This window comes from Mycteria americana (assembly GCF_035582795.1).
Source record: "Mycteria americana isolate JAX WOST 10 ecotype Jacksonville Zoo and Gardens chromosome Z unlocalized genomic scaffold, USCA_MyAme_1.0 Scaffold_18, whole genome shotgun sequence".
Taxonomy (NCBI): domain Eukaryota; kingdom Metazoa; phylum Chordata; class Aves; order Ciconiiformes; family Ciconiidae; genus Mycteria; species Mycteria americana.
The window spans coordinates 11,013,201-11,035,175 of record NW_027445436.1 but is presented as its reverse complement, the minus strand read 5'-3'; the positions used below and the strand labels follow the sequence as shown (position 1 = coordinate 11,035,175).

Here is a 21,975-nt window from a genome sequence, read left to right as displayed (position 1 = left end):
GAGCAGGTTTAATCCTACGCTCTCCCTCTGCTTTCAGGAGAAAGGGGAAATACGGGAAAGAATAGGACTTACCTTCTTTTTGGAGTGTGATCTGTCCTCCTCTTTAGCTGCTTTGCTATTTTTCCCAGCTCTGGAAAGCTTCTGCTCCCCAGACTGCTTGATGGTGATTTTGATCTCGGGAGGGCAAATATAGTTCTCCAAGTTCTTTGGGGGCTTCTTAGCTCTCTTGGTGGTCTGGATCTTTAGTTTTAAACTCCCCTCCGTGAAGTTAGCCTCTTTGATGGAAAACTCCTGCTCCTCCAGGCCGTCTCCTGCCACCCATTTCTCGCTATCTGCATTGGAAGTGGAATCCACGTCTCTCCCAGAACCCAGCTCATCCTCTTCCTCGGGCTCCAGCCTCTCGCCGCTCACCGGGATCCCTTTCCCCGAGCCCACCGCAGGCAGCATTGTCTCCCCCATGCAGCCGGAGGCAGGTGGAGGCTTCGCGGAGGTAACGGCAGCTGGCAGAAAATCTGCCTCGCTCCCCCTTTGCCAAGAGCTGCTCAAAGTCTCCCTGGGCTCCATAGGAATACCACAATGCCCTGGAGTTTTATCAGAGGGAAGGGGAGCACGAGAGGAGATGAGGAGAGCAAGGGCAAGTACAATCCCAGGGAACAAATGGTAACTGTCCACCGAATTCAACGTCCCGATTGCCCAGAGGCTGCAAGGAGCTCAGAAGTGACCAAATCTGCCACTGTCAAAGGAAAGGAGAAGAAAAAAAGGAAGTTAGCATGTGTACACATATCAAACGCAAGTGTAGAGATGACTGAAACAGGGCATGCTTGGGCTTCCCCTACAGCATCTCAAGGGCCTTCCTTGAAGCAAAATGGGAACCAAGGCTGGCCAGCATTTCTGAGGGCTAGATCTGGTATCACAAAGCAAGGAACGATAGCCATGTGTATTGCTAAATTGATGAAAATGGATATATATAAAAAAAAAAAGAAAACTGGTATATAAATGCAAACACCTTCAACTCTGGACTTGGGAAATAAATGAGGGGACAACCAACTCTCCACACCCATGAACCTCCTCATTACTTCAAAGTGCTCACTGTCACAGGGTTTTTTAGAGGGAAAAAAAATAGAGGCAGATGCTTACTGCAGGTTAAACAATAACCCAGTGATCAGAGCACAGAAAACATGGTGTTGCCCTATGAATCAGGCAGCAGAGTTTCAAACTCCCTATTTCCCCACTTCCCAGGTGAGAGAGAGATGTCCTTGGCTGCCAGCTATTCGGGGGGGGGGGGGGGAACAACTCTGCTTTGGATGAATTATTCATTACACACTGGGCCAGGCACACGCTGTCTGCAGCCCAAGATGCTCCCTGGGATGCTGGAAGTGCAGGAGGATCCACCTGGGTCTCTTGCAGGGCATATCAGGGACCCAAGTATTGAGGGCGATGGAGGAAAGCTAAACTCAATGTTTTCCAGAGTTCCTCATGTCCTTGGGTACCGCTGCTCTGTAGCAAAGGCTTGGGCTGACTGAAGCAAAGACTGTACTCTCATCCTTTCAAATGTGGGCTTTCTTTAAAACATCGCAGATTGAACCCTTTGAGATGGAAGCACTCGTATTCAGTACCTTACAAAGTCTAGGCCAAGGTTAATGGGAGAAGCTGTGAATGTTCATTTGGGGGTCAGTCTCTTCTCCCAGGTAACAAGTGATAGGACAAGAGGAAATGGCCTCAAGTTGCGCCAGGGGAGGTTTAGACTGGATATTAGGAAATTTTACTTCACTGAAAGGGTTATCAAGCATTGGAACAGGCTGCCCAGGGAAGTGGTTGAGTCACCATCCCTGGAAGTATTTAAAAGACGTTTGGATGAGGTGCTTAGGGACATGGTATAGTGGTGGTCTTGGTAGTGTTAGGTTTACGGTTGGACTCGATGACCTTAAAGGTCTTTTCCAACCTATACGATTCTGTGATTCTGTGGCAAAAGATGTATCACCCAATGACACAGAAAGGCTAAACCAAATACCAAACATTTGGTTAAAAAAAAAAATACACGTAGGGTGTTTTTAAAGGTGTCAAGGTGCTTTCATACACCCTCCCTAAAATCCCGCATATAGCCACCCCCCACCGCCCATCATGGCAAGCCAGTTTAGGCTACAAAATTAGCAGAAGAGTATCTCGGAGAGAAACAAAGATATTTTCTGCTACTTTAGCAGAAACAGCTCCCTGGTGGGTCAGAGGAATATCACTTCTGGCATACAGAGAAGGAAACAAGAAGGCACTGCCAGGAGTAGGTGCTGGGGGTGCAGACCTACTCTTTCAGCAGTAGCTCCCTGCTAGATTAGCTCTGCTACACTGCCAAACCCCACCCCTTGACCAACTGCAAGCAAGATCTGAGCACAGCCAGGGATTTCCCAGGTCATTCTTAGTAGCAATAAACCGTAAAGGAGAAACAAAAATGATCTTGCTACCTATCACCAAATCATAACAGCATTATCAGTGTAGACTACTTTAAAGCACAGCTCACCAAGAAAAATCACATGTAGTTGTACCACTGGTTTCTTTCTGCTTTTTATAAATATCTCGCACGAGCTTAAAATTCAAAAAGAAGTAATAACAAGCACCTTTTATTAGTTATATATCCACATTTCCACTTGAGTATGGCCACAGGTCACTTGTCTGACCCTGGCACATATGGTTACTAATGGAAAGCCCTAAGCATCCTAGAGCTCCATGAAATCATTGGGTGACCTCCACCCAGGTCCCAGCAGACACAAATTCAAATAAAGTTCCCATAAATAGTTCAAGCTGACAGCCCAAGCAGAAAAAAAAAAAAAAAAAAACAAAAAAACCCCAAAAACCCACACTATCATGGAGCCTGAACTGCCATCTGGCCTTAGAAGTTGTTTCTGTAGCTCATAGTAGATAAGTAGTACACCATAAAAACACTTATGCTTAAGTTGCACATCTTCTGGCAATAAGGCAGAAACTCATTTCCCAGAGCTGCTGCCACTGGTCTCATTTAAGGTGATCTTGAAGAACTAACAGACCCAAGATCTCCTGCACACCTGCCTTGACTCACCCTGCGGTCAGCAAGTCTCTCCATCTCACCACCTGTGAAACAAGGATAACGCTTACCTCATACAAACCCATTGTAGGGTGGGTTAGTTAATGCCCCTACATAGTTTTGAACCCAAGTGTTTACCATGTGGTAGTCGCTAATTACTAACACAATTAGTACATTAAAGCCACCCAGTTGCAAGGAGCTGCTCCACCTAATTGACCAACCTTGCACCTTGCCTCTCCTTTGTGCCTATGGAGGCGATGGGAATCAGGGTTACCCTCCTCTTCCAACTGGTCCAATCAAAAAAAAAAAAAAGGTTGTCCTATTTATCTGCCATTTCGCATTGTTAATCTCCTTGGAGAGGGACGCAATGTACACACACTCCTGGGCTGCAACACAAACACAAGGTGGTAAAAGCTTGGCGGTGCAGCATTCCAGGGAGTTACTGCTCTGGTATGCACGTATGTACAATGGGCACTCTGTGTGGGCCTCCGCCCACAGGCTTTTAACCTCTCTCACTGCTGGTAAAAAAAAAGCAGGCTTCTGGCAGACAGTATCTAGCTCAGCAGGCAGGGCAGCAGGGTGCACCCGCAGCCACTAAGGGTGCAGGGAAGGGACCACAGCCACTGGCGTAATGAACCAACCCGCTTGGGACCCTATGTTGAATGGGAGCTGAAATAAAACTCATGGCTCCAAGCTGGGAAGGGTCTTTCAAGTTTTGAATCATTGGGTAATGTTTTACAGAGGGTGAATAAAAAGCCAGGCTCCTGCTCCAAAGTCTGGTTGTGGGTCTTGGACCCAAGCTCTGGGTCATGATGTCCAAATCCTCATCCCTGCTTGGCTGTGTGCCTCCAAGTCAGTAGAAACAAGCAACAGATTAATAAAGTCATTGCATTACACTACTGTCAGATGAGTTCACGCCAAATCCACCTTAAAATCCCCCTTAAAAATATTGGCCTCCTGTTCTGCTGAGAGCCTGCAGATGATATCACCAGACCCGCAGGTAGCAACAAATAACCCTGCGCTCAAACTCCACGCAGAATTAACTGGGTCATTGTTTTAGGTATCTCCTTACTCTCCTCCAGGGTTAATAGTTAAATGACTTGGGTGCAGGGACATTATACTTGTCTTTCTTGTTTGGGCAGGCTACCTGCACTTTGACTAATTAGGAAACCTCACTTCAGGCTTCTGAACGTGTAACCTCTTTTGGAAACCTCCCCCTCTCCCCTCTCCAGGCTGCCTGCGAGCAGAAGCACTGAAGGGACAGCAATGAACACTTTTCCTCCAGCAGCTCTTCTACCTTAGCTGGCAACGCGCAGATCTGGAAATCTAGGGAGGAAGCAGATTTTCCAGGAGACCTCTAGCTCTATTTTTAAACACCCGAGAGATGGGGGCTGTCTAGACTTTTAAGTGCTCACCCAAACTGCCCTTCCAGGCCTCCGAGGCTCACCAGCATCAAGTCCCGTTCAATAAGCAACTACAGAGGCATTTTACCATCTGAATTAAGCTTCGGGAGGAACGTGTTAACACTAGCAGGCTTCCTGCAGTCAAGTTAAATTTGAGGATAATTCACAGGTGAATGACAACAAATTTCACAGAAGTTGGCATTAGCTCTTAATTAGGGAGAGATTCACGCTTCCTCTGATAAGTATTGAGAAATAATCAAACGCCTGCGTGCTCAGCCTTGCTATGGCTGCTCACGTGTTTCTTATCAGCTCCTCTAGGCACCTCAAACACACTTCTGGAGGCAAAGGCCTGAAGTAACAGTCCCTTTGGGTCATACTAGATACCTCCCATTAAGGGTTCTGAATACACTCCCTTCTCCTGCCTCAGGCAACTACTCATGCTTGCAAGTATTCAGATGCCAGGGCTATAAAGTTATTACACTGAAACTTTGCTGAGGACAAAAACAGAGGTGAGAGCCCACAGTAGGGGGGAGAAATCCACCTATTTGGCATTCTCTATGAAGTGAAAGTGGGTATAACACTTGGCATGGCTTTTGTCCTATGTACAGGAGCAACCACATTAGTAACAAGCAAATGCTGATTAGACAAATGCAAGCAAGCCAGGTTCAGCTGCCCAGCGTTTGTGCTGCTGCTCTGATTTGCTCAAGCACCGGGAGCACCAGCAGAGAGCTTGGAGCAATATTAAGAGATGCTGCCTACATGCCATAGCACACTAATCCCAGCCATGACTGTAGCTACTGAGACTGCTTTCGTTTTATCCATAGAGTCCAAAATGCCTTAAGATGAAAAAGAAAAAAAATTCTATTGAACAGGTTCAAGTGAGGGGAAACTGAGGCACGAGTCTGAGAGTGTTATAGTGAACATGAAGTGGAGCCCACATCTTCTCGAACCCCATGTCTATCATGTTGCCTTTGGATCTCACATTCTCTCATGTGACATACAGTTAAGTCCCTAATCCCTGCAAAATATCAGAAATTCTGAAAGCATCTTTACACTCCATCTTTTTAAAACCATTCACCACAAAGCACTGGAGACTATACAGCAATATTTAATGATGAGATATCACCTTTCACTCCAAAGACTCCTGGGTTGCTTCCTCGATTATATATGCCACTGCTGAAATGCAGCTGCCTCTGGAGCAGAGGCCAATGGACAACCCACATTACACCCGAGGGAAAGTTTTGGTCAGAAACCTGCTTTTATGAGAAGTGTCAGTGAAACTTCAGAATCCATCATGGGACATAAAAACCCAACAGCCTGGCATGCAGCGAGCTGCACTGAACTCAGTTAACCCACATTAGGAATAAAAAAAAAAAGCTCCAACCTATTTCTTCATTAATGCTTTGCAATAATAAATATTGCTTTGCAAAAAAACTAGGAATTTCAGGCATGGTTGTGGTCATGGTCCATGCACTGCCAGATCACCACCAGCACAAGTTTGATGCAGATCAGGAACAGGCATCTGATCACACTTCTATCGAATGGACCAGAGCACATAAGATGGGGGTTAAGACTTTCTTCATGCCAACTTAAAGGCAGTTCCAGAGCACAGGTAAAACTTGTGAGCCCATAAAGCCAGTGTGGTGCAGACAAGTGACATAGTATGACGCAATACAAAGTCTGCTGGGATAAAATTAAGCCACTGCAAATTTCTTTGAACAAATTTGAACCAGGAGAATGAGTTTATACTGGATCATTATCATGTACCAGTAGTGTATTTAATCTGCTGCTCAGAGCCCTGGAGCTAGATTTATCTCATCTTTGGACCACAGCCTTAGTTACTTCCTGTGGCCATGATACTCTGAAAGAACAACCCAGCTTCGGCAGGGAGCTGGAAAAATGACTGTGACAGCTATTTTCCGTTCATGCTATAGATCCCATAGGAAACACCCTCTCCCTTTCACCCGCCTTGCGTCAATCAGGACAGAAACAAGGCAGAAGGACTTCCCCTTCAAGCAAAACAAATGAACGTCATCTCTTAATAAAGAATCAGAGATGGCCTCATGATGTCCAAATCCCAACCAGGCACAACCCTGAGCATCCTTCCCTAGGTGACCCTGCGCTGAGCAGCGTGGTGGACTGGACAATCTCCAGAGGCCCTTCCAACCCCAGCCATTCTGTGCTTCTGTGATGTATTATTTGGCCTCTATCTCCAGTGCTGGGCAAATTGGTCTCTCTACTGCATGACAATTTTAAGCACGCTGCTAAAATTCCCATCTATAAGATATACCTGGATATAGGCATGTATAAAATAATAGATGTGAATATACAATAGATACAGTATGAGATCCTCAACTGATATGAATAATTGCGAGTGGAATGACCATATGTGAATGCCTGTAATCTGCAGATTATCTATAAAACTAACTAACTAAGGCATGTGATTCATTAATAGGGTGAGTTAGATGCACAGGGGGTTACACAGAAGAAAGGTGGTTCCTCTCCGTGTGGTCCCCCTGCCTCCAACACTGCTTTTGTTCCAGTCCTTCCACCTCTGCCTCTGATTTTGCATGGGTTATGATGTGAGGGTTTTCTCTGAAGTGAAGGGACGCAAGCTCTCCCAGGTGTGGTCTATCCACATGAAAACAAGGAGCAAGGATTAATGGCAGTTACCAGAACAACAGCAGACTAATCTTCACTCGTTTCCATCCGATTGCCCTGAATCTAAGTGCTACTAGCCCTCTGCACCTCCACCAGAGTGACTGAGTAACGCTGACTGATGGCTCTGCCTTGGCGTGCCCAAGCCTGGAAAAGAGAGCCAGGAAAAGCCACATTGGAGGGGAAAAGACAAGATAACCCAAAGATCTCTCATGGCCAGATGAGGCTGCGAGCATCTCTCCCAAAATAAAGAGATGGAAATAAATGAGATCCTAAGCATATCCATAATTATGGAGGCATGTAAGTGTGCACATTACACACGTGTGTATCTGTCTTCTCAACATAGAGACATTAAGAGTAGATTATGGAATCATATTTGACTCCATAATTAGGTTTGAGACTCCATAATTAGATCAGATAGTCACCTTTCTATGTAAGTAACTATTGTACAGCGCTGAAGAGAGGGTCAACTGAATGATTAAACAACTGACACGGCCGTAAATCACAAGGCCCATAAAAGCAATACTGCCCAAGGTACAGCTGTGGCAACAGCCAGCATAGCAAAGCACCCATTTGCAGTAGGAGGAGAGATGCCCATCATGTTGCCCAAAGACTTTTACAAGCTCCTGCCTGAGAACTGTGCCAAGGTTTTATAAATCTACTCACTCACAACCTAAAGCTGTAGCTGGGTGTTGGGGAAGGGAGTATGGTCATCAGACCTGTAAACACCTCCTCATGATGACTTCTGGTCTCTAAAGGACCAACCTCATCCCACTTGTGCCCTCTGAGACAAATGCTGCTGTAGGACTGCTATAAAGCTGGGCTCGGTTCACTGGATTTACATCTCTGAATCAAGGACTAGTGTTTGATCCCAATGAAATCAAGAGTTGGTGTGTCATTTTTACCCATGACCCTTGTGAAGTTTAGGCCTCCAGGACACTAGAAAACAGAATGAGATGCCAACTGTGCCCCAGGTCATTACAACACAAAGAGCCAAGCCAGGAGATTTGCCTACGTCGGGTCAACACCAGGTTGCTGAGCTCCCAGACCAAGCATCATCACTCTCGGTGTGATGTATAATCAAAGGTGACTCCTGAGATGATCCAAGAGAATACCCTGAGCACTCTGCTGGGTGCAGCAGTGTGTGCCGCTACAAGGATAAAACTTATTCCATTAACAACAGACATAAAACTCTTTGGGGAAAAGTGTCAATGTGCACGAGAAGGGGACTTCAAATGCTTACTCCGTTATAGCCAGCTCCTGCCAAGCGCACCATCCTGGAGGTAGTGGCAGCCACTCCAGGCTACAAATGGAAAGTTTTATGGGTATTTAAGGAAAGGTTATTGGCACAGAGACCAGCCACAGAAAGCAAACCCCTGCACAATTCCATCATCTGTGTTATCAAACTTTCCTAGATCAACTCTGCTCTTGGAGAGCTGCCATCAGACACAGTAGCCTCCTTCTAACACCATTGTGGTAGGGCAATAATCTCTCCTTCTCCCTCTGATCAAACATTTCCCTCTGCACCCTGAAACGTGTGGAAAATGATTTCTCTATATAAATCATTAACGAGAAGTTTGTTTTTATTTACTGCTGCTGCCACGGGACTCCTCCTTCCTCCTTTTCTTTTTTTTTCCCCTCCTCCATTATTTCATTTTCACTTGCACAAGTGCCAAATACACCAGCTTTCCCTCCCTTCAGGAAAAGCAAAGAAATAAATAGAATAAAACAACACATCTGACAGGGAATGCACCAGGTCTTGGCTCAGCATCCATTCCTCAGAGCCATAAGTGATGGCACAAGGAGGACCAAAAAGGCTTAGGTCCAGGATCTATCCTGTGCCCAGTCTAGAGGCTGTACAAACAACACATCCCGTATTACTCAATTCTGCATGCTTCAAATGAGACTAGGAATAAGAAAGGTTGGATTTTGTCCATGCAGGCTTGCACTGTATGTTTCCATGCTGAGTAAGCAGTGGTGTCTTGCTTGGTGCTGTATAATGTACCAAGCATCCCCAGCATCAAGGGGGGACTGTGGGAAAATAGGGCATATAAAGGGCATGCAAGAAGAAGAGCAATAATTTAGGGTATTTAGAGGAAGGCATTGAGACTGCTTTGCCTTGCAGAATGTATCAGTCTTTTGGCTTTGAGGGAGGAGAGAGTGTCTGGGTCAGCAAAACAAGAAATACCCTTAAAGCCTCATGGACTGCAGAAGAAAAAGCAGGAGGCAAAAGCAGCGCAGGACACAAGTGGACGTGGCTGGATGCGCATAGGGCAAAGAGCAGCCCATGGTGCCAGGACAGCGATGTCAAGAGGCATAAATGTTAGTTGGGAGCATGCCAGTGGGAAGACCTGAGGCCAAGAATAAAGGCAAGATAACCGACAGCTGCTATGGGTAAAGGAAAGGAGTAGCTTAGCCTCTAATGAGGCTGAAGAGGAAGCGGTTACAGAAGTGCTGGGAGAAATTGAGTCAGACGGGAGATAAGAGCCTGCTGAGTACCTGCATGCCCAAAAGGCCTCTCCAGCTGAACTACTTCATTGTGCTCTTTGTGCGGCATTGCACACATCGGACTCTCTCTGAGGTGGCAAATAGGATCAGGAGCACCAGATTCACGACTCAAATCTCTATTCAAGCAGGACCAGGACTTTGGATTGTTATTCCCTTGTAATGCCACTGACTTCAGGAGGATGTTAAAGGTTGGGGTGGGATCAGAATTTGGGGGAATCCAAGGTCAAGTCAGTCATGGGTGCCCCCTCTCTCCATTGATGACATATGGGTCTCTGTCTCCTAATCTGAGTCCTTCACTTAGGTCCCAACCAAGCAAAGTTTGGTCTGGGGGCTCTGATGGGTCAAGAGACCCCTGAACTGAGGCATCCATACCACTGCTCCCCAGATGGAGATGGATGCAGGTTTGAATAGGGCCCCAGTCCCTACCTAGGGCCATGCTGCAGCTTACTGTTATTTTAATTGTTGCTCGCACTATTTTTTTCAGAGGGCCCTGGGAGATCTGTTCATTGAGCTAAGCCTGAAGAAAATGTTCTGGCCTGAAAGCCACACTTAAAAGGCAGCATGTTTTAAGAGCAGATGTGTCTTCATCTCTGATAAAAGGATGGAGGAGCAGGACCTATGTTTCTGTGACTACCTCCCATGACACAGAACTGGAATCTAATGTAAACCAACACCTATAGCAAATGCCATTTATGACACTTATCCAGCAGGATTTGTAGGGACAGTGCCACTCTCTTTAAGCCAACAGACTAAAAGATCTTGATGGACTTTAGGATGCCTACAATGACACTTTTAATTTGTTATGGCTTCAGAAACCATGACATCCATTTTTTGGTCCCCCTCACAGACCAAAAGAAGATAGAGGCCTTCAACAAGCCCTATGTTTATATCCATTTATCAGCTCAAAGCCCAGCAGGTTATAGACTGCTGCCCTGTTTAAAAGCATGTGGTTAGAATAATTTAAAAGGGAAAAGTGTTTCCTCTTCTTCCCCCACCCTCACTTTTTCTGAATAAATTGGGGAAAAAAAAAAAGGAACAACTGACAGCTGGAGAGAATTTACTCAATCTTTCAGGAAGAAAATTGCCATCAAGCAAAGAGAAAGCATGACATTTTTCAGCCCGTTAGGTGAAGGTTTATGGAAGTTACAAGGATGTGAATATATGGGTTAATATTTTAAACTGTTTTGCAACCTTAGGAATAATGGGCATGTATAATAACACTTTTCCCAGATGCCTGCTATAATACTTTGCATGTATACAATCCTGTTCGAACACTTACTAAACTCCCCCAGTTAAGCTTCATGTCTCTGATCCCTTCTGAAAAAGAACTAAAGAATTCAGTAGACAATTATTCCCCAGTGCAGAAATCTATTGAATCCTCACTATAGAGCTCCATAGGAAGGCTTTAGAGAGAAAAAGAAAAAAAAAAAAAAAAAAAGAAGAAAAAAAAAGAAAGGAAAAAAAGAAGAAAAAAAAAAGAAAGAAAAAAAAACCTACAGGAAGGATTTCCTTGTCTAGCAAACTAATAGGATTTCAGAGGAGTTTCAGTGGAAACCCCATTGCATTCTCCAAAGCCAAAAATTTAGCAAGACTCAAGGAGAGGTAGGCATGGATCACAGCATCACTCCAGAATACGCTGGGTCTGGAAACACACAAGGAAGTTAGGCCAGTGTCCAAGTCTTAGAAATCACATCAGTAGGATATTCAGGATATGTGGATTCATATGGAGGAAAGACATGCCTGTAACAACTTGCAGCTTGACCCCTGGTTTGAGTATCATCATTTTCTCCCTTCCATCTTAAAACCAACTTCCCCATCTGCTAAAATACCAGGACAGAAACAGAATGATTCATTGTATACATATATATCTCTCAGTTTTAAAGGTTAAGGCTAACAAAAATTTCAAAGTAACATAAAACCTCAGGCTTCCGATCTTTAACCCATCTCTAATTTTGAGGTATTTGAGTCCTGTGTTACCCCATGCTTGCCTACCACACTTTCTTCTGAACAGCTTTCCCAAACACTATTACAGGAGATACCGTACTACAGTAGAAGAAACTTTGCTCTCATCACTGCCACATTCATAGAACCCTTAACTGCCCAGGACTGCACAGCAACCCTTACAGAAACAGGAATTCACTCCTTCAGAGACAGTGAGAAGCTAAGTCACCCCACAATGGCATTTAGCCACAACCCCAGCACCCCACTCTGCCAGGCATTTGCATCCAAATATATCATCTACTGCACAGCCGAGCCTTGGGCCATGCTGTGCTCTGGTATTCACCAGAGCAGGTCAGAGCCTTGCCACCACCTTCTGACCTCGTGTTTGCATGGAAACTGGTTTCCTCCTGCATGGCTTTTCCACATAGTGAGCTTGCTTTCAAAAAAGTTTATCAATCAATCAAACTCACCAGCCCTACATAGGGAGGACAACTCAGGCTCATCATTATCCTCTGCACAACTTTTTTTCCTGCAAGACCTGCACTGGTTGCACACGTACACAAGCCCCACCACTGTCCCCACTCATAAGCAAGAGTAAACCTGATCCTGGAATCTGTGAGCAACACCAGTGACCAGATTCCCCTGAGTACTTCTCTGGCCACCTTCCTGTTTTGTCACCTGTGCTTCAGCCCCATCACTTTCCCCTTCACATCTGAAGTCAACAGGGTCATCGTCACATACTGCCAACAGCACATGGGTTCGGTGGACAGGCAGCCGGGCAAAGATCATAGAGATACAGAGGCCTGAGACCTTGCAAAGATCCCCAGCTGGACTGGGAAGTAAACTAGGGCTGTAAAGATCATAATCAAGCCTGGATCAAATCCTCCCAATCCTTGGGGTGTTTGAGGTCCAGAGTTTCGATTTGGCCTTTTAGAGAGAGAGGTGACTAGCCTCAGAACTCTTTGAAATTTTCAATATCATAAAAGACAACAAAAGCCTACATGAAATAATGTCAGAAGATTGCTTTTCGTATCCAGCTGCCCCACAGCTTACAGTAAAAGCTCATCATTGTGTTTGGACAATCTGTGCTGCAAAGTAAATCCAACTCCAAAAGGGCAAAATAGCCCCTAACTCTGCTCCCTCTCAAGAGCTGATAAACAGAAATTACCACCCCCTACTTCCTTCACACATTTTCTCAGCTCTGAAAGACAAGCTGCATTATTCTCTGACTGCTTTTATTCAATTTAAGAAATGATTTTGCCTTCCTTTTTTTTTGCCCCCACCTATTTATTCCCCCTCGCTTTGCTCTCTCTATGACCAGTTAAACGTGAATGCAGAATCCGGGTGCCTGTTGGGGAGCTGCACTTGTTCCCAGCATCCAGCAGATCTGTAAGCAGGTCCGAAGACACAATGAACTTTTGAAGCCACATCAAGTGAAGCCTTCACGTTGGGAGAAGGAGAAAGAAACCATCTCTAAGGGATTGAGTGCACCTCAGAAGCAACTGTGCTAACAACGCGTGCTTGCAACCTGATTTCATGCCCGTATCAGAAGGCAAAGCAGTCCCAACCTCGAAAGTTTGGAAATCGTTTTCAGATCTGACAGTCCCCCCAGGCTAAAACCTGGAGTTGAGGGGTTTTAAAGCTTGTCTTTAATCAAGATGACAATTTCCTAAAAGGATGAGTCATTTTATTTCCTCAATGATAATAATGGGAAAGGAAACACTTTTTTTTATCAAGTTGGAAAGAGAGAAAGTAATGAGAACAGAACCTATAATAGCAGCAAAACCAGTCCCAGTAGAAACCACAAGCCCTGCAGCAAAACACTGGGAACTTTCTCTGCTAAAGTTCTCCCACAGACTCTTGCCTTTCTTGCTAGGTTTTGGACTAGCTCTAAACCTTGGATCACTGCTGCCCTAAAAGTGCCTGGACTTCACAGCAACGAGGCTAGATTTTGCCATAGGTTTCATCCGACCACCTATTTTTTTTGTGCACGGATTTGATGCCCTTTTCTCATCATCAAATGCATGCTTAATCGTGGCACTTAACACTCTCAAAACCCTGCATGCCTGCATGTTATGGTAGGCAAAAATGACATGCTGAATTCTCTGAACATGACTTAAATCCTATTCAATTGGCCCTACTGTGGGCCATGCATCATGGAGCACATTTTGACAGTTATTAATGCTGCCTTTCAACATCATCGCAGATCCACAGATCACAGATACTCCAGAGATGGGTAGTTAACGGGGAGCAAGAAAGACCGTCTAGGCATATGGTTAAACAAATCAGTCATCAATTCACTGGGAGAGTTTTCATTTCCATCACAGCAATCTGTTAGATTGCAGAACTGTTTTTACGTGGTTCATTAGACAATAGCCTTTCTTGCTACTAGTTGGGTCAAGAGTCAAAACTGCTGTGTAATTGCAAGCCTCCGAGCACAAGGCAAGAGTTTTTCAGTCCTGGAGGGTGTTGTCCAAAGGGGAAAGAAAACAGAAGGGAAAGATTATGTGTGAGCAATTGAGCCCTACTGAGAGGGCAAAAAAAGACACTGAAACTGGGATTAGCCAAATCTTGTAACGGAAAATGAGTCCTGTTGGTAAACTGGCACTTACACCTAAGAGACGTGTGTGCTGGGGAAAAGGAGCTCAAAGGATGTGTCAAAACAGACCAGAAGAGGAGATTAAGCAGCATCTGAAGCAAAAAAAAGATGGTTGGACCTTTTCAAGCATTTAACTCCTTGAGTTAATTAAGCACATGGCAATAGCAGTTATTAAAAAAGAACAGTTCCCAGCTTAAAGTACATTATTGGAAATAATACTGAGGAACCTCAGTAGAGAAACCCAGTAAATATCAAGTCAAGCTAAATAGCTCAGTTATGATTATTATTAATAATAAATCATGGCCACTGATTCTTTTGTTTGCCAACAAATAGCATAGTTTATAGCTCTGCACAAACCTAACACATCATTTTATTACATTTCAGAGAGTGCATCCTCCTAAAATGATAATGTGTTAATAATCTATGCTGGGCTTTTTGGCAGGAACCAAAGAGCTCAAACAACTTGAAATAACATCAGCAAAAAATTATTTATTCCCCATCCCTAGTTGCAGAGAAAACAGAGGTTTTCTTGGCTCAGTTACTTCTCAATAGATTTCTGGTTTCAATTAAAACTTTGAGTCTGAGAAGTTAAAAAAAAAAAAAGCAAAAGCCAATAAGTGATGGAGGACAAGTCTCCATTCACTGAGTGTTTCTGCTTTTTTTTTTTTCCCTGCTTTTACATAACCCTTCCAAGCTAAAAGCAGAGATTAAAGTACAACTACATTGTTTGGAGGGCTTTTTCTCCTTTCAGCTAAAAAACAAATGGAGATGAAAAAAGTTTCTCCTTTGAGTGGAAGTAGGTTCAGACTGAGGGGAGTAATCTCAGCGAAGGCCGAGGAAGGTGTGTGTGAAGCAGCCACTTGCACATTTTCCCTGATAGACATTTTTTCTCCCGTCTAAGATAAAAGGTCCTAGACACTTGTTTCCTTAGGTTCGTGCTATTGCTGCCTAACGTTAGACGGCCGATTATATCATTACTGTAGCCTGCACCAAGTTAGTCCTGGCTGCAGGGGCTGTTGGATCAATAATTGTTCCCATTTGGGTCCATAATATTCAACACGGGATTGGATTTGCCAACAGTCCTTTACCCCTGAAATCCTCCTGTCAATACGAAAAGGACCAAATTACTTTCCCTGACAGCAGAGGACTAGCAGGCTCAGCGCTTTGCTCGCCTCGCACATCCTTTGCGGTTTGACGGATGGACATATAAGGCAACACGGCGGGTCCCCCCCCCCTGCCCGGCCCGGCCCGGCCGGGCCTGGCACGGCCCCGGCAGGGCCACCGCGGACCCGCGGCTAATGAAACACCTCTGCTGCGGGGGGAGAAGCCCTGCCCGGCTCCCCCCATCTCCCCGCCCCCCTCCCCGCCGGCCGCATTTGCTTGCGGCGGACTCCTCCCAGTGCCCGGCTAGGCTCGCCGTGCTCACGGCAGCCGCCGGCCCACACCCCCCGCCCGGGGCGGGGGCACCGCCACCCCGCGGCACCGGGGTGGGTGGGCAGTGTCTCCCCCAGCCGCCTCCCCATGCACCCCCCATGCATATCCTCCTCCCCCGCGGGGAAGCCCCCCCGCATCTCCCCTTGCAAACCCTCCCGGGGACGGGAGACCTGCCCGCCGGGGGGTGGCCGGGCCGGGTCCCCCCCCCGCCGCAGGCGGCCGCTCCCCGGTCCGGTTCCCGGCGGCGAAATGCCCTTTTAGCATCAGGCGTCAGGCCCGAGATTATCAGTGCCGTTTATTTGAAGCGGAAACGAATCGGAAATCCTTCTCTCAACTGCCTTTTTAGACACATAAATACACACAGGCAGGGGCGGGCAGCGCAGGGGACCGCCAGTGCCCGGCGTGATGCACGCACACACACACTCACGCAGGGAAACAAGGGCGGGAGGGGGCCTCCGCCTAGCCGGAGGGACCTGATTTCCCACTGCCCGCCAGGGAGACCCGGCGAGGAAGGGGTGTGAGTGTGTGTGCACGGAGGTGGGCAGGGAGCCTTGCGCCAGGGCTGGAGTTGACAATAGCCGCCCGCGGCTGCAGGCTGCGTTTTGCTCCCCCCCCCAAACACATTCCCCCCCCCCGATAATATCGGCGATATTCAAACCGCCCAAAGCTGAACTCCACTTCCACCCGGGGGGGGAGGGGGGGGGAGAGGGGCCACCGGGGTCCCGGGGGCGGCAATCACCGGCTTATTAATAACCATTAATGCGCCTCACTTCACCACCGAGCAGGAGGGAGCGGGGGGGGTCCCGCATTGCTAATTACTCCCCTCCTTCTCCACCCCCCACTTCCCACACACACTTCTTTGCTCCTGCAAATACCCGTTTTTCGGGGCTGCGTGTCCTTTTCAATGTCAAAATAAGCGCGGGGCCGCGGCGGCCGCCCCGGGGAAGCGGCGCTCCCCCCCCTCCCCGCCCAGCGCCCAGTACCACCGCGGACCCCTGCGCACACACACACACACTCACTCACCCCCCCCCCCCCCCCCAAGGTTACAATGTTGCTCTCTAGCTCCACTTTACCTGCAATTTACGAAGCGGGGGGGGGTCTCCCCCTTCTCCTTTCCACATTCATACACATAGCTGCCACCTACCCCCGGCACCGTCGGGGAAACACATACAGGCTACCAAAGGGGTGGAGGGGGGATAAGGGGAGGTAAATACATTATGCAAACTCCTAAAAAAATTGCAACCCCTTCCCAGCAGCACGGTCTTACCCCCCACCCCCAACCACACACATACATCCCCCCCACCAGCCACAAAGCATGGGGAGGGAAGGGGTCGGAGGGGGAGAGGAGGACTCGCATGCATTGCACAGCGGAGAAATATTCCCCCCCCCCCCCCAATAAATAAAGCCCTTTCCGCGCCATTGCAAAGTCACAACACGAAAGAAAGGAGATTAACTTTTGCATGCAGAGGGGAAAAAGGCGGGGGGGGGGGGGGGGGAGGGAAGAGAGAGAGGGGTAAAACCCTCCCGCAATCCGGATCATCAAGACAGACCTTTCCTTGATGGCTCAGGTTTTTTGTTGCCTTTTTTTTGTTGTTGTTGTTTTTACTAACCCATATCCCCAAAACGGCAGCGGGGGCTTCTTAGCAGCTTCCTCTTCTCCTTCTTTCTTCCTCCTCCTCCTCCTCCTCCTCCTCCTCCTCCTCCTCCTCCTCCTCCCTCGGATTCCCCCCTTCTTGTCTCTTCTCTTTTAGATCCCGGTTTCAATCCCTCGCCACAGCCCCCAAAGGTGCTTTTGCTTGTGTTGCGGCAAACCCATGGCGGTGTTCATCTGTCAGATTAGGGGAGCGCACGGCCGCGCAGCACACGCAGAGCGGAGAGGGAGGAGGGCGGGGGGGAGGAGGGAAGGCACCCGGGGAGAGGGAGATGGACGGACAGACAGACGGATAGATAGCTCGATAGATAAATGATAGATAGATAAATAGAGCGAGATAGAGCGAGAAGGGAGGAAAATGGCGTCTTGGAAGCCGGAATCCCGGAGTAAATCAAATTAACACGCAACACCCAGAGCAGTCCCGGCTAATTTTAGCAGGATCCAAAATAAAAGGAAAAGGAAAAGGGGGGTGAGAAGGAGGAAGGGGGGTGAAAGAAAGGAGGAGGGGGGGGAAGGAGGGAAAAAAAAAGGGGGGAACAAAAAAAAAAAAAGAAGAAAAAAATCAATGCACTGGATAAAATCCTGGATTTGAAATCGATGGAGCTTGTCTCTGTCTCTCTGTCTCTCGCTTTTCCTTTTCTTTTCCTTCTTTTTTTTTTTTTTGAGGGGGGGCTTTTTTTGCTTTCTGTTTGTTGTTGTTGGTTGTTTGGGGGCCTTTTGAAGGGGGGGGCGGGGGGGGGGGAAGCGTTTTCGGTTTTGCTTTTCCCGGCCAGGAGTTTAAAAAAAAAAAACCACGAAAAAAAAACGGAAAAGAAAGAGCAAAACCCCGCGACGAGAAAAGGGCTGCTTTGGCGGCGAGGAAGCTGTTCCCTTTATTCCGGCTCTCGTCTCCGGAGCGGGCCCGTGCTGGTGCCGGAGCTCCGGCGGGCTGCGGGGCCGCGGCCGCCCGCTCCCCCCGCCGCGCCGCGCCGGGCCGCGCCGAGGGAGGGCAAAGGAGAGGTGGGGGGAAAAAACACCCCCTTTTCCTAACGGGCACGGGATCGATGCTCACACACAGACACACCCCCCCCTCTTCGCTGAGAGTACAGTCTCGGAAAGGGGGAGTCTGGGGGCTGCTTTTTGCTCCCCGATGGATTTTCCTTTCTCTGTCTTTTATTTTGTCTTTTGGTCTTGTTCCCCCCTCTCTCCCTCTCCCTCCCTGCAAGGGGCGGCGATTTGTTTAAGCAGATCTGGGGGCTGATGGCCCCGTCTCTCTCTTTCCTCTGTTTCTCTCGTTCGCTCCCGGAGTCCTGCAGCAGTGGGGCGGGGGGGGATAAATGGTAATGATCAGGCGCGCACACACACAGAGACACACAGACACATATTCGGTGTGGCTGCAATGCTCAGCCCTGGGTTAATGTACTCAACAGTGCCACTACCTGACACAACAGCAGCAGTGATGGGGGCAGGGGAGAAAACGCAGAGAAGGTGATACTCAGGTTAGTGGTATTTATCCCACTCCAATCTCTCCCTCTCCTACGCCCCCCCCCCCCCATCCTTTTCACAGCGCAGCCCCTGCGGACTCATGACCTATGCGGGAGATTTTTGGGGTCCAGTGACTGCTGTTCAGACCTGAGGTGAGGAATCCCTCTCTGGGGCTGGGGGAGACAAGCAAGGACTCCCAACACCTATTTTAAGGATTAAAGCCCCCCCCACCTTTCAGTATGAAGCAGTAACAGTGCCCAAAATACAGAACAAATTCAGCTCCGGACCAGCGGAGCTGTGCAAAATCCAAGTCCTTGGGCTTTTGCTTTCCCACCCTTGCTCTGCCAGTGGTCTTGATGACGCTGCCATTTGGGTTGCCAGTTTGGCAAACCTTTACTCACAGGAGTAAATTGTTGGCTTGCCTGAGTAATCACACAGGTGATGAGGAGGAACCCCAGAAAAGGGAAGGTTTGTGGGATGGAGCTGTGGAAGTGTACTTACAGGTGAAGGTAACATTGCGGGGGAGGAGGGAGTACCCCCCCGGGTACCTCTGCATGTTTGATCCCTTGCAGAGATGGTGCCACAAGGATCCCTGTCCCAGAGTGTTGCAGGAGGCTAAAAGTACACTGAGTTTCTCCCCTTTGCTCTGGGACAAATGGTAACCACAGGCCATCATCCGAGTGACCTAAATTCAGGGTTCAACTGATGCAGGGACTACCTGGGCTGACTCCCACCAGCCATGGAGGCTTATTCATATGCCATGATCCCTTAAATGTGTAGCAACAGATCCAGGACACAGGTCCCAATCTAACACCAGCTGGGTAGGAGAGCTTTGTGTGGCCCATGAGATGCCAGCGTAGCCCTCACCAACCCTCAGCAGACTCAACTACATGGGTGAGTATGTGCCCTCAGCCCCTCCGTGTTTCCTCATGCTTTCTGGGAAAAGCTCCTAGATAAAAAACACACCAAGCCATTATTTCCCTTTGGATCTCTCCACACGACTGACCTCTGCCGTGATACCTACAAATCCCAAACTGATGAGCTTGGGTAGAGGCAACAGGCTGTGCCCGTCCTTCTCCTCTCATGGTCCTTTCCTCCTGCTTTTCTCCACCAATAGGAGAAAACAAATAAACAAATCAATAAAATACACAAAAAGCCGATTACCAACAGATCAACCCCACCTCCATCCCAAACAAATATGCAACTCAAAAACTTTTGAATTGGAAATGTCACACTGAAAATGTTGACATTTCTGATTGAAACCAAACAAGAATTGTCATTGCGAATCAGCGCTTTGACATGGAAGGGAGGCTTGTTTGTTTAAATTAAATCACCCAACTGGAGCTACGTTTTGTCATTTTGTATCTGAATGAAACAAAAAGAAATAGTTTCAACATTTCTTGGCAGAGCTGCCAGTGACATTTTCCTGTGAAGAATTTTGGTTTCAAAAACTTTTGGCAGGTAAACTCTGTTCATCAAAGAGCTCCATTGACCATCGTCTTCCTCCTTGGAATAAGCCAACACATGGTTATGAAATAATTGGCTTGATTGGATTAACACAGAAAACCAAATTATGGACCAAAATACTCCAAAAAAAAAAAGAAAGAAAAAAACGCTTTTGATTTTCCTTTGTTAGAAAATAGTGTTTTGTTTATATTTAATAAGTTTGGGTTAAAAAGTGTTTTGTGAGCCTTTGCTCTTTTTATCTTGTATTTATTTTCTTCTGGAGAGTATACATATACATATACAAATGTATTTAAGCAGCCCCACTTAAATAATTTCAAACTGAGAAGTTCAATTTGGGAAGCAATTGAGATAATGACTTATTTAATGCTCACTTACTTTGAACACATGGGGGAGTCTAAAAAAAAAAAAAAGCCTCAAAACTACTAAAGGAAGTTTTTGATTGACACAAAGTTATTTTTAGGCCTGTCTTATGTATAACTGGAAAAAAAAAATCACACCTGGTTACCTGTAGACCTCAAACTCTGAAAAAAACGGTCAGGATAAATTTCATAAGCAGAAAAATACCCATTTCTTTGAGTGGTCACCTTGTAGGACATGTGTGCATAAATCATTGTGGATCAGGGTTGACATCAAAGGTTTTCTTACGTATGGTTTTGTCTTCTAGATCTAGAACATTTTTCTTTTTAAAAAAAATCTCCTCCCTCTGCTGTGTGTCAGGGAGTTCGTACAATGTAAGTGGATAATCTGAAAAAGGAAATTTCCTTCTCTTTGTTCTTTTCACTTAAAAAATACTATGGCATTCATAAAGTTGGTTTGGTTCCTGCAGCGGACCTGAGATGAGTTTCCTATTTGTGTCTAACAATCTGTACATAACCTTGACTGCATGAGACAGGCAGATGTTTTATAATGAAGGCCATGAGCCTGTTATTTTTATATAAATAGCATATTGAGTTAAATATGTATATAAGTCTTTCTAGGTTCAAGGTATGAATTAATGTTATGCAGAATTATTGGGTGATTTGTAAGTTAATGTGAAAGAAAAAAAGTATCTTCCAAGGCCCCCAGTAAAACACTGGTAACACTTTATATGATTAAAAACCACAAACAAATCATTAAAAATAACCATTTACAATTGTTTTAATTGCTTAAATCAGACCAGTTTCCTTATGTGTTTTAGCTTCTCAGCTGTCTAGCACACTTCTGAGCTTTACATAGAAGATATCTATCTATCTATCTATCTATCTATCTATCTATCTATCTATCTATCTATCTATCATCTATCTATTTATCTGTATACACACACGTAAACTCTTAGACATACAATAGTTAGCAATTCATTGTATCCCACTACAACATAAGCAATGAGCGATTATATTCCAAGACAGCTGAAAACAGGGGGGAAATGTGAATGTATTTCAAACCTCCCATTTTTTGCTCAAGAATTGGAAATTCAACTGTTTGAACAATTGGCCCCAAACCAGAAATAACAGTGATTTTTAAAATTGCCCTTTTATTTTGTAAATCCCTCAGACATGTGGTATCAAGTTTCAACATTGTTGTGTGAACAATGGCAGGCAGGAATCAAAATTCAGGGCCAAGGGATTGAAAACCAAATGAAAAACTAATTTTAGAAGACATAAACCCCCTCTTTTAGTTGATTCTCCATGGGTTTAGGATATTTATAACCCCAGCATCCCCAAACCATTTCTCTTGTACATTATTTTGATAACTGAGTACTGTTATCCCTATCTCAGCATCTTATTGATATTGACAAAGACTGTGCCGTGCTCACTACTGT

The 21,975-nt window shown here is 46.3% G+C and overlaps 1 protein-coding gene across 4 annotated transcripts in view; it reads right to left on the bottom strand.

The window, feature by feature from the left end:
- The window catches only part of SETBP1 (SET binding protein 1), a 279,898-nt gene extending 262,164 nt beyond the window's left edge, over positions 1-17,734 (bottom strand). For all 4 annotated transcript variants that reach the window (XM_075488907.1, XM_075488908.1, XM_075488909.1 and 1 more), the window contains exons 1-2: positions 17,206-17,734; positions 73-733 (exon numbers count right to left, since the gene is read on the bottom strand). In XM_075488907.1, coding sequence (XP_075345022.1) covers positions 73-564 — 492 coding nt within the window. In that variant the 5' untranslated portion in view covers positions 565-733; positions 17,206-17,734. The remainder of the gene's footprint in view (positions 1-72; positions 734-17,205) is intronic.
- Between the last annotated feature and the right edge of the window lie 4,241 nt (positions 17,735-21,975).